A 13,255-nucleotide genomic window follows, 5' to 3' on the forward strand; every position below is an offset into this window, starting at 1 on the left:
ATCCTTGACCATGTACAAACTCAGTGAGCATGAACCGAAACCCGGTCACAAATTAGAACCAGTTCCGAAAATACCAAGAGACAGGTACAAAAAAAAAAAAAAAGAATCGGTTCCTACGAACAACACACTGTCCATTTTTAGCACAACACCAGGTGAGGGACAGTCTGGTGCTCTATCTTTATCTTTATTGACTATTTAATATTTTTAAATCACGTGTATTCCTGCACTGACCATTTGCACTGTGCTGATCTCTGTACATAGTAGGGTTGTGAACGATAAACCGATGCGACCGGATATTCGGTTCAACAAGTGAGAGATATGGCTGCATCGGTAGCAGCCTCCTCAATCGATACGAATTATCAATGAATTCCTAGATGAATCGGTTATAGGGTCATGGATCGGGTATCGCGAGACTTTGAATCGTTTGGCAGCATTAGCGTTACACACGCGCCAGGTCTCTAAAACAACGCGAGAGCTGAGGCTGCCCGCGAAACGCCGTAGCGGCCTAGCTGGTATTAGCATGAGTGATAAACAAGGGACGACACGGAAAATGGAGGAGGTGGAGAACGAAAGCGTCAGCCTGACCGAAGGTGATAATGCACCGAGAAAGATTTTCAATGCATCGGGGAAACAAAAATCCAAGGTGTGGACTGTTTTTGGGTTTTATAAGAAGGAAGGGAAGCTCGAACAAAGTTTGTTACTACTCTGTGCTACTTTTACCTCTGGAGTTCCCATCCAACGATTCAGCCAGACTTTTTTTTGGTCCATGTCTAAAAATAAATACATTGACATGTGATTTTGTTGTTCTGTTTTTTTTTTTTTTTTGCCAGTGCCAGTCTTTTACATATTTAAAAAGAAACTATTGTACTGTCACTTTCATAGACTTGGCTTCTTTATTATATAAAATATCTACAACAAATATTAACCATAGAATCGAATCGTATCGTTCTTACACTGTATGGAATTGATTCGTATCGAATTGGTCTGTAATAAAAGGATATCGTTTTTGAATCGAATCGTAACCTGTGTATCTAGATGCATATCGAATCGTTTATCACAGAGAGATGTGCAACCCTAGTACATAGACATAGATTCAGAACAAATATCAACCCACTGTACTCATTTGTATTTGTATTTTTAACCATCTACATTTTTCTATTTCATTCTAAGTCATTTTTGAATCTGTATATGTTTATTTCTACTAGCAAAATCACAGTTCTTCTGTTGAAGTCAAGTGGCAACCCACCGTGACGTCACCCATTGGTTTGCGAACTGCCGTTTTGAAGCCTCGAGTTTACAATTTGGCCGCCACCATCTTGATTTTTTGAAACCAGAAGAAACCATATTTGGAGAAGAGGGTGGAGCTGAGGAGGAGCGCGGGGTGGGGCTGACCTAAGAGCCGAGGTCACTGTGCCCGCCCACCTACACCGGCTACCTGACGGACCGTGAGAGGCTGCTCCGTGTGAATCTGAAATCAGTCATTTTCCATCAGTCAAGGTAAACTTACTGTTAATAGCTAACTACATGCATGACCACATGTGGAAAATATTACATATAGGAGTGTAACGTACACACAGATAATGAAATGTTATTGTAACTGAAGTTACCGTATGCTAACTTACACACAGAGTAAGCTAACTGTAGATTAGCAGCAGTATAACATCTTGCGGTAAAACCATAGACTGTAAATGGTGAAACACTTTACTGTTGTGTTTTAAAACTGGTTCTGTGAATCAAAGGTTATTGCCTGACTTCATGAGTGTTAACAATGACAGCGGGTTGTCGGTGTCGTTGAGTTACAAAACGATAACTTTATTACAGTGAACTGTTGGTGTCTGTGTCTGTGTCTGTGCTGGAGACCTCCAGACCCAGCAGATCAGTGTTATTGATTAATATTTATCTCGCAGTGCAATCGATCATCACGTAAGTGTGCGTTGATATTAAGTGTGTTTCACTTTTTTTTAGTTTTTCGTTAATTTCATCGTTAAAAACGGGCGTCAAAACATCTGTTGGAATTATTCTTTCTCTCTTTCAGAATAAGTAACATCACTGTCTGCTTGGATTGATTATTGCATCTGCACCCATTCAATGCCACTGAAGTGAGTATTAGTTTCTATTATATTATATATTGTAAAACAGGACAGCAGTTTTTACAACTAGCTGGAGGGAGTACTGTATTTTCAGATAACTGTGCGTCTGTGTCTTTAATCTAATAAGAGTGCTTCTTATTTTACCTTTTTCCAGCTCTAGTATCATACATATCTCACTATTACAGTTTTTCTTTCCATCTGGCCAAGGTCTGGATCACTGGGGACAGCTACATCCATCGTGGAGCCCAGAGAGCTACAGAGACCACGGGGATCAACCTTGGGGATGATGGTGTCTCCGTCCATTGGTTTGGCTGGGGAGGTCTGAAGTGGAAGCTGTCTAACACCTCTACTACTTGTTACTAAAGATGAGGGATTGAACAATTTATTATGCAAACTTATGACAGTTCACCTTAACTTGAGCCACAAAAGTATTTTATTTTTATAAAAGTTACTGAATTTAGTCAAAACTTTTACATACCTTTCCAGTATTGGTGATGGTTAATGATTTTGTTGAAATTGATGATTTTTAAAAGGTGCAATAAAAGTATTTATGAATCTCTTGGTCTAAGTTTGTTGATGGTTTTGTGGTTTAAATTTTGACAATCCTAGAACATTGACAATGAAGGATCAAAAGCCAGATATTTTAGTTTGTGCTTTCAATGTGTTTTATGTACTTTATATACTATGAATTATCAACTTTGATGACACTGAACACTCATTCACCAAACTGTACTGTTAAATACATCACAAGGTGTATGGTAAATCTGGAAAACCCAGGCAATACTTCTGTAGTTCATAGAAAATGCTCTCAGTACACTTTAATCACAGTAGGTTTATTTAAGATTCCATAAACAAACCTACAATCACAAATTAGAAAGGCACATTAAACACATTTCAATGGCAGTAACAGCAGATATGAGTAAAACTAATGTGCATAAGCTGTACTTCACTATACAAAAGAAAAACCATAAAAGGACATAAAATATCAATGTCTTTACTGCTTACTTAACTTGACTTTTAAAATCTCACTGTGAAATCTGCAGTACACACCAAAGATTTTGTATGGCTAATATTTCTGAAGTGGTAACAGCAGCACACATCTGTTACAGGATTCACATTCTGCTCCTGGTTGCACATCTGGTTTGACAGTGCCAGCTGTTGTCCAGTGAAGATCCTTTAAATGTCAAATTGGGAAATACTTTCTTTTGTGAAAGTGGTGACTAGAGTAAGACTAGACTAACACAAAGGACAAAGAATATTAAACTTCTACAGAACTGGTCTGTCTTTCCATCAGAGGCACCTGAACTGGAAGTGGTTTTCTAGCATCATCATCACCATCCATTTGAGAACTAAGGATGTTGTCCATGCAGCCTCCTTTCTCCACAGCCAGATGAATGGAAACAAATACTCTGCTCCATACATGAGGTCCTCCTTCTGTTGGCAGTGGTCCTTCAGCTTTCAGCGTGGATACCTTTCAAATCACAGTAAAAGACTAGTTCAGACATGATGGATCAGTTAATCACATACATAAACCAGCTGTCAGGATAACTGCATGAATGTCTATTTCAGTTGAGAAATATTGCATATGCACTTACAGCATCAAATGAATTAACTGCTACATGTTATGTACTAATGTTATTTTCTACATTGTGTATTATACATAACTTCTAACTGTATTGTGATGATTGGAGTGAATGAACAGAACTTCTACGTAGAGACTCTAACGTGTGTCTTTTGTGCACAACACATCAACACACCACAGTTAACACTTGACTTCAGGACATAATCTGTAGGGTCCTTCAAATTATGAGTATATTTGATTGTCCAGTAATAAGAATATCTGGGTCGAATAAAAAGTACAGATTCGGTAAATGCTATTGTTACTATCTGCCGCTTGTGAACTGAGGACCTGATCAGAAGATGTAGTAATGTGGCTTCTGTTGTTCCAGTCAGCATAATTTACAGTCTACATGTTAACCACATTTAAATTACGTTAAAGTGAAGTTAACCCAAACTTTCACAACATCCAAACTGACATTTTAAGAACTTGCGTTAATGGAGCTCAATATGAGCCCAACACACCAACACAGTACACTTCGACTGGATCCCATGTTCCAGAAACACAATAATAACGTCAGTACCTTAACAGTTATATGCACATTTTAGTTGGGCTTGTAACATTATATTCAAACATGTATTAACACCTCTAAAGTAAACAGAGGTCACCATCCCGGCGGAGCCAGGTACAGTTAGCATAGAAAATGCTTTGTAATCAGCTAGTGCTAGCTAGCCAGCTGGGTTAGCAAGGTGCATTTGTAATTTATCTACACTACGATATCAATTGGAAATTGGGATGCTAATTTTGGCTAGCGAAAACACGCTTAAGCTAAAAATAAAATGTACTTACCGTATAATCTGAACAGCCGATTCCTCAGAGTGTCTTTTGGTTCAACCAGACGCTGATCAACGCTGACATTTTAGGTGAACAAAAAGTTTCACGAACTGAAAACACGATGGAAGGTCTGTGTAACTGTATGTGGAAAACTCCAGGACGAAAACACTACACCCAAAAACAAGTTCACGGCTAATTCAACATCGTTGGATCTGTGAGAAGGGACTGCTCTTGATTGACAAGTGACATGTGTCAATCATACGTTAGCCATGCCCCAATGCATACCCCACTTTATCGTCAATTTTAAATTAAATGGGACTATAATTTTAAAAATGAACATCGTGTTGTATTGAAGAAGACTTGAAACTAGCGATTGAGACCATAAACTCGTTATGAAAACGTTTACTGGGGTCATAAACCAAGTGAGAAGTAGGGCCATTTTCTCAGACTTCCATACAGTCGGACTTCTTTTTGCAACCAGTGGTGTCGCCCCCTGATGGTCATTCGATAGAATGCAGGTTTAAGGCACTTCCGCATTGGCTTCATTTTCCGGAGCCAGCGTCAACGTCCATTTTTATATACAGTCTATGGTTGAAGTACATTCTTGTGTGTGTGTGTGTTCTTTTTTTATTTCACACTTTAAATGTCTCTTTCCCACGCCAACAAAGACTCATTGAAATTTTCGGTCGACCCTTCTTGTGTCAGCAGAACGAGGAGGGGTAGAGCAAGGGGACATTGTCGATGACGTCATTCCCTAGTATGGATAAAAGAATAGAAATACAGTATGCTAAAATGGCTCACTAAATTTACTTTGGAGATAGTTAAAATATCTGGATGGTCCACCAAAGTGAATTACATGTTTGGCAAACACTAAAAACTAACCCTAGTATGCTGGAGGTCAGAGTGAATATCTATAGGTAATAAAAATCTAACATTAGCTCGTCAAATCTGCTTTTCTTCCTCTTCCTTTTTGTCTTTTCTTTCTTTCTCTCTCTTGCCTCGGCTGGGTGTCGTTTCAAATTAAAAACCCTCTGCAGAGTTGTGTAATTGCAACTTTATGACATTGCAGCAGCAGCAATAATCTTGCAGCAGTGGCTCACCCCTGCCATATGTGCAGAAGGGAAACACGGCCTTATATTTAACAGATATGAGCGTGGTATTGATATTTTCATCGCTGCTCGACAGTGAATAAGCATATTTTTCCAAAATGTCGAATGTTCTTTAAATGTTATAGAGAAATACTTGAAATGATTGATGACTGATTTGAAGTTTTCAATTGTGAAGGTGATTGAAGTCTCAACACACAGAATTAAAAAATTTTCAGTTCAGCAGTTTCTGATTACAGTAGTAATATATCAGAAAGTCATGGGGTGGTTGTGTCAGTTGTGATTCATCTCCTCACAGCAACTTCAGATTTAATGAAGTAGAAGAGCAAATAAAACATAATAGTGAGTTCCCAGCCACTTATAACCGCTACTGCAAAATCAGAGCACACAATTAAAGATAACTCCCAAAGCTATATTAATCATACTGTCTAAAGTGGGCGTGGGCCCAAGTTAATTGAGACCTACTGTGAGTTTAGTTGTCAACACTTCAGACGATGGGTGCCTTCGTGGCATTACAAACACCTGTTCTGGTTTGACAAGTAGTCAGCAAGTACCAGGAAACAGATGGATTCACATGAAAGGCTTGGGTTAGTCGATTACAAAATATATTTTGTTTGATCAGCGTGGCCTGAGATGTTCCAAATGCCAACTTGGACAATAAGTTGATGTGGAAGAAGATCAAGGCAGTGACTCCTCCCTCGTCTTACTGCACTGCTGATGTCACGAGCCGATTAGTGAAGCTGTGATGCTTTTCGATAAACATCTCACATTTACTAAGGCAGAAATCCATCCCCCATAAGAACAATATATGTAGCATATATTTTCAGAGCGAAATTGCACCACACAGCTTGAATAGGTAACAAACAGCTGGATTCAAATGTGAAAAAACACCTTCTTATTCATCAGCCACACACAAGTACATCATTTAGATTACTCAGTGTCAATAGGGCACTGGGATCCCAGCTGATAGGAATATAAAACAGTGACTCACTTCCATTATATCAACCCACCTTGAAAACAGTCGAGATGACTGGGCTCAGTGGGTGAGATGACCCTCGCCCACAGCTTCGTGACAGTGAAAGACAAAAGGCAGTGACCCCAGCTACAGCTCCCCCTCTCTCTCTCTCTCACCTGTTTATTCATGAAGACATAGATGACCGGGTTGATGACTGTGCTCGTCTTGGCCAGGACCGAGGGGATGATGCTCGCCTCGGGCGTCACCAGGCCCGGCGGCCCGAAAGTGGCCAGGAGAGCCATGACACCGTACGGCAGCCAGCACAAGAGGTAGCAGATCACCATAATCACCACCATGAATAACACGCGCTGCTCACGTTTCCTGCTCATCGACGCGTTGATCCCGCTCACCTGGACACAACGAGAGGGAAAGAGAGGGATGGAAGAGAAATAAGACTTCAATGAGGTAGCGATCCCCTGTGATGACACAATGTGTCCAGACATTTTGCTGTCATAGTGCATCTGAACTTTCCCCTACGGGAGAGAGCTGTAAGGAGGAGAGGAGTCTTGGAACTAAAATGCAGGAGTGACAGAATAGAGTGCAGGTCAGACAGGTTGAAAGCGAGAGATTGAAAAGCATTCAGAGAGATGGAGAGAGCAGGAAGTAGACAGGAGGGGAGGCAGAGAGACTCCTCTCTATATCTACAGGAGTCTGATCAGAGACAGGCAGTGGAAGAAAATGAGAGGGAGCACTTTGTTGTCATTTATTATTGTATTCACTCAGACATAAACATGAGGTGGTGCAAACATAGACAAATACACAGTCGTTTAGTGACGCAGACATGGACACACACAGAGTACTATGTTCATACATTAAAGGATAATTGACCATCATTACCATAAGAGGATTATACTCAACCAGTCAAAGCAATAGATTGGCCTTTGGGGAATATAAACTTATTTGCGTCCTTGTGGAGAGTTTGATATTTGTTAAATATGAGACAATGAAGCAAACAGACTGAAAATAAAGTAGCAATAAAGTAGCCTCTGTGACTACACCCATAGGTTGCTGAAGAGCGGTGTCTGACTCCACCTAACTCCCAGCTAATCTAAAAATGGGTTAAGAGTTGGGGCGCGTGTGGAGCTGAGACTTCACTGCATGCTGATTTGTGGCAAACATATGCTCACCCAGCTGTCACTCAAAGCGGCTCGCCCTCAATTATGCAGAACTTTAAGCCTTAATACAATTTAAACAGGTGAGTGAAATAAAAATTCACTCCCTGCACAGTGGTCATGAAGGGAGAAATTAGCTTTTGGAGCACTTCTGTGTTGGCTTCATTTTTCAGCTCTGGAGGTTGCTGCTTAGAAGCAAACAGCTAGCTTGGCTTTGTGCAAAGTGGTGCTGACTGATAACTGTATTTTCATTGTCATTGCGATATGAACATATTCAATAAACACTGCAAAAGACTGAAACGCAATGAATTAGAAAAAAAATTCATTGTGTTTACACGTGCCATACATTCACACATGGTTTTCAAGGCTCAGCACCTGAGTCATGAATCGAAAAATTGAAAAAAAAAACAAAAAACTATGCTTAATGTCCTCTGTGTTTTAGTGTACTGATGGTTGGGCAGCTGCCTGTCCTCTCTGATACACGCATACACATCCACACACACAGTGGACAGCAAAGAGATGGTAGTGGAGACCACTACTGAGTGAACCACCTGTTCAACAAACTTTGAAAATGAAGAAAAGCTACATTTTCAACTATCCTCATTCACCGCGCTTTGTTTTACACCAGTGCGGTGCGCTAACATTAAACTAATAGTGATCTGAAGTGAAGAAGCTAAAAGGAGAGCTTTCTTTATGTAGCCTGCAGCTGAATTTGCCACAAACTTTATTGAACTTACAGCTACAGGCTGAGACAGCAGCCCCCCCCCCCAGCAGAATTACCTGCAGGGGACATCAGCAGCAGGGGGACGGAGGAGATGACTGATAGTGACCTTTATCTGTGTTCTTCATTCAACTTCACTCAGCATTTTCATGTCAGGAATATTATGTAGTTTATTGACATTTAATATTAGTTTCCCGAGAGATAGTGTTGAGTTTATATACAGTGACTGCTGTAACGTTAATGTTGCTGCTCTACAAACAAAAAGTAATAATGAGAACCAATAAAGAACCTGATTAGCTGTGCTGTATTGATGAGATAAAATAAATATAACATGGTATAGCTACACCTGATAAGAGAATGTGAGACTGTATGTATCGCAGTATTTAACCATGTTATCACGCATTGCACATTTCATATCGTGCAGGCCAAGTGCAAAGGTAACAAAATCCACCTAGCAGCACCTGTAAAGTTCACTCATTAACATGTTGTATCTTGTTTGTGTAAACTTGAAAGTGTGAACGCAATAATACACCATTTTAAAGAGGTTATGTGTGCGCTGGATGCCCCACAAAAGCCCGTCATTGTGGGGCATGCTTGGAAAAATCCTGGTGTATAGTCTGGGACTGGGCTCACAGTCCCAAGTTGTAATAAAGCTGTCATTTTTCATTATTGGCAGATGCATGAATATACTCACCGATGAAATTGATTGTATGAGCATGGACAGCAAAAGGCTAAACACATGCATTCACCTCCACATGGACACTCTTGCACACTGACATACACCTTCACTCTCACACACTTGAGCTGTCTCCATTTGTTTCTCTCCCTGATGGCCCCATGTCAGCTGCTGTCACTCAGTTTCATCATCATGGAGACACATACTGACAGAGAGGCAGTTTCAAGACGGGCTCAAGTTGTGGCAGGTTTGTGGGTTTGTTTTTGTTTTTTGGGGGTTTTTTTGGGACTGGAGGGGGTTGTTCTGTACTGTGCACATAGTTGTACACACCAGCAAAACACTTAAAAGATGAAAAACTTAGGAATTAAGAAAAAAAATGATGGGCCCAGTAATCAGTCTTCATAACTCACATGACGGTTAATCACGCAGAGAATAATCTTTCTCTATCTTTCTGCTACCTCCTTAATCAAGTCTACTTTTATTGGATTTCAATTTACCAAATGCTGCATACATGCATGCTATAAGGGTTAAAAAAAAATATGGTACAGTATAAATAGGTGTTGTTCTCCTGCATTATTCAGTTAACGTGATACTGACCGGGCTATAAACTGACACATTCCTGCTGTCACTCACACTGTGGCATTTGCATGAATATACACATTAATATAGCACTCAGCTTTCACCAGACAGGCAGCGTGTGTTTCTGCCACAATGTGACAGATACTTTAACCAGTGTTGCAAACTAATCAAGCCATAACAGTGACTGACAGCCCCTTTACATTTAGCTCATTTACCCCCAAGTGGCTTCCACTTCTCTGCAGTTGGGAATTTAGGGTGTGTTCAAGCGAAAAAAACATGCTTAAACCATCTTATACAAAGTGTTTGCTGTCTTAGTTTAGTTTCTTTCAGGTAAACTGTGTCGTGGGTTGTCAGAAGCAACTAGTTTAGTGATTTTTGAGAAGCAGACAAAATATCTAGCTGTTGTTTCTAGCTAGAGTTGTGCAATCTCCTCCATATATAATATATAGTATATTTTGTTGTTGTTATTATGATTATTATTGTTATTACTATTAATATGATTATTATTATAATTATTATTATTATAGGAAAAGGCCCCCTGGAAAATTAGAATCATCATCCAATATTAAGATGGAGTTCGTGCTACAGAAAAATGATTTAATACATTATTGGGAAACGAGCCAATAGAAATGTTGATCAGTTAGTCTCAGTTTTATGAGTCAATTAGTCAAACCATTATAGGTTTAGTAAGAGAAATGATCAGATTGATACTTTTTTCTAAAGTAACCTAGTTTGGCTGCTTAGCTTTCCTGGACAAGCAAAACAGAGGCATGGTGGTAATGAGATTTATGCTTCATAGGCAGTATTTTCAAACAGTGTAACACTTAACAGTAGAAGAAAAGAGGAGTTTACTATGAGTACAAACTGATGTCTTTGACAAATGTAATAAAATCTCAGGTATCGTGTTGAGTGAGTGTAAACTTCCTCAAATTAAAAAAAGAGAAGGACAGAGCTGCTAACATTAGCTTAAACACTGATGCAACGGTACCCAGGACCAGCCTCCACACAATGGGAAAAATTAGAGTGGACATGCTAGTTATTAATGGGGCTTTTTTTAATATGTATATAATATGTAACCACACAAAATGATGTAGTATAAATGCTTCTTGGTCTCAGAAGTAACACTACTTTAGCATGTCTCGTGGCTAACTAGCTCACAAGCCACAGCGGTAATGCGAACTTTTGCAGCTTCCGTTAGGGCCAGCAAACACGGTGTTTAATCCATTCCTTACACTTAAGCTCTTGCATTTTTCTTTCTGGAAGGACAACAAATAGCCGCTGCAGAGGATTGCTTTTACCTCCATAACATGCAGAGTTACAGTTGCCAAGCTATGAATGTACGGGGGAGGGGTTTAGTAAAAAGTCGAAAGACAGAGACCATTACACTGACGCTAATGAGGCTAACTGAATATAGTTCTGACTCCCCCTCCCATCAAATCTCTGACTTGGCAGAACAACAGGACAAAAAGTCCAACCAACAAGTTCTTTAGGAAACAAAAAGATTTTTGTCTCATTGCTCGATAGAGGCTGGTATAAACTCAAAAATAACTTCAGACTCCAGTATGTCCATGAGGTGCTATGTATCCTGCCAAGACCCAAGTGTCAGTGCCATCTGTATATAGCTCTCCTGACACATTGGGTTAGAAGAAGTACACACATTTTTGTCTTTTTTTAACCACCTCACATTTAGAATTTACCCTTGTTTGACTGAAACATTCAGCCATTATTTTGGCTCATAAAAATTTGGGTTTCACTTCCACTTTGGCTCTGTCCCCACCGTGTAGACTTCCTTACTTTGTCAGCTCTGGAGAATAGGTGGCTAATGGCTTCAGTGTTGGCTCTGATTAAATAAATGAAGTGGCGGAGATCACAGACAAATTGAGGAAATGGAGAGTAAGTGCTGAATGATTGCAATCACAGGCAGGGTGGCTGGTGAATGGAGCTTACTTACTAATTGACTACCCTTACAGAAAAACTGTTTCATATGCTAAACAGCAGCCCCCAAAGCTGCATAATTAATATGAATACGTTGCATCCGTGTGACGGCAGAATTTGTCAAGAACTGTCTGACGTGAAACATTTGTCAAGTGAGAATATCTTCACTGCCGTCACTGACTTGACTAGATACGCAGTGGCTAATTTTTTTTCTGCAACGACAGAAGGAGCATTGTCTCTACTTGTGTCCCTGGTGGGCTGTCTGTTATTCAGACAGATCATCTGTCCAGTGTTCCTCAATGTTAAAATTAGTTTGAAAGTAAACGAACAGGAACTGCCTGGAAATAGAATAAAAATTGACGGTGTCAGTACATGAAATAACTCTTTCATCATGTGTTTCTGTGTGTGCTTCTACTGTCTGTCCATATTTGTTGTATATATGTGTGTGTGTGTCTGTGTGTGTGTGCATGCATGTAAGACTGTCCTCAGAAGTAATGGTGTGTCTGGCTCGTAACATAAAGAATTTGTCAGGAAAATTCACCTTTAACGTTAATAAATGCTTCAGTAGAAATAATGAGCAAAATAGCCTGTAAAATCTTAGGTTCAGTGGACTGCCTGTGACGCTGACCTGCTGTGGCTCACACATGTGTTTGTTCACACTGACTGCATGTCTGCTGTGTCGCTGCTACTTCCTACTGCTACTGTCTTTCTACATAATAGCCATCAGCAGGTTATTCGAATGTTAGATTTCTATTTATTGTAAATTGATTTCTGATTTATTTTTGACATAAAAAATCATAAAAATGCCTCTGTCTCCACATGCAGCTGCTAAAATGGTTAAAAAAGATCATTTTTTCGTGGCTGAATCATATTCAGATTCGGCCTAGACATTGAAACCGTAGTGAAAGGTGTCAATATTATGCAATGTTGCCGCTACGATGTTTATGTGAGGCCAACAGGTCTTGTCCCTGTCTGTTTTATGCTTGAAACCACGTGTATCATGCGTGAAAAATAGGCGAGATGCTGAATCTCTAGATCACACAGCTGAGAGGGCAGGCAGCGTGTCCGCTCTAACCCTAAATGAAATCCAAGACGTTCCACATGCACACGCATGTGTTCCCGGCCATAGTCATAGTACTGACTGTAAAAACTTTAGCTAGAAGTGAACACACAACGTTCTTATGCCATATTCTCGTAATATCTTTTCTGTAATTCCACATTGCATTTTCTGACTCGATGTTATCTCCCACTTAGTTAAAAGAACTACAGACATATCAACAAACTGTTGATCCAGTATTAACACCAATACAATTAATCTGGCTAATTTTGTGAGAGCTGTGCACTCTTTGTTTTATAGTACGGTTCATTTTGTGTCTGGTTTCACTTGGTAGCAAACTGTTGCAAATATGTAACAAAACAAAAACAGCTCGTTTAGCCTGTTTATTTCAGGCTTGAGGCTTTTTTCTATCTGTAACTCAGTCCCAGCACAGATTAGAGGTTTATTCAGAGCTCATTCAAAGAAATGGTTAAATAGCACTCAGCTCTGTCTAACACTAAAGATCAATCACGCCTTACTGTCCTCAGCCAGTCTGTGCTGTGAACTGTGCTGTCTGCTGTCACTGGTGACTG

At 39.8% G+C, this 13,255-nt stretch overlaps 1 protein-coding gene and 1 long non-coding RNA gene across 4 annotated transcripts in view; one reads left to right on the forward strand and one right to left on the reverse strand.

Annotated features, from left to right (window-relative positions):
* The window catches only part of LOC139628630 (uncharacterized), a 175,479-nt gene that overhangs the window by 72,915 nt on the left and 89,309 nt on the right, over nt 1-13,255 (forward strand). The window lies entirely within an intron of this gene.
* The window catches only part of LOC139628629 (vertebrate ancient opsin-like), a 70,428-nt gene that overhangs the window by 18,389 nt on the left and 38,784 nt on the right, over nt 1-13,255 (reverse strand). Inside the window, exons 3-4 of one of the 2 annotated variants that reach the window (XR_011692830.1) lie at nt 4,498-6,953; nt 2,903-3,561 (exon numbers count right to left, since the gene is read on the reverse strand). Coding sequence is in view for 1 of the 2 variants with exons in the window: in XM_071490483.1 (XP_071346584.1) it covers nt 6,720-6,953 (234 nt within the window). In the remaining variant the exon portion in view is untranslated. Of the gene's footprint in view, nt 1-2,902; nt 3,562-4,497; nt 6,954-13,255 lie in introns of those variants that run through there. The other variant, XM_071490483.1, reaches the window with a different exon arrangement.

This window comes from Trachinotus anak, unplaced genomic scaffold (assembly GCF_046630095.1).
Source record: "Trachinotus anak isolate AG129_WGS33_773 ecotype Australia unplaced genomic scaffold, CSIRO_AGI_Tana_v1 ptg000012l, whole genome shotgun sequence".
Classification (NCBI taxonomy): Eukaryota; Metazoa; Chordata; class Actinopteri; order Carangiformes; family Carangidae; genus Trachinotus; species Trachinotus anak.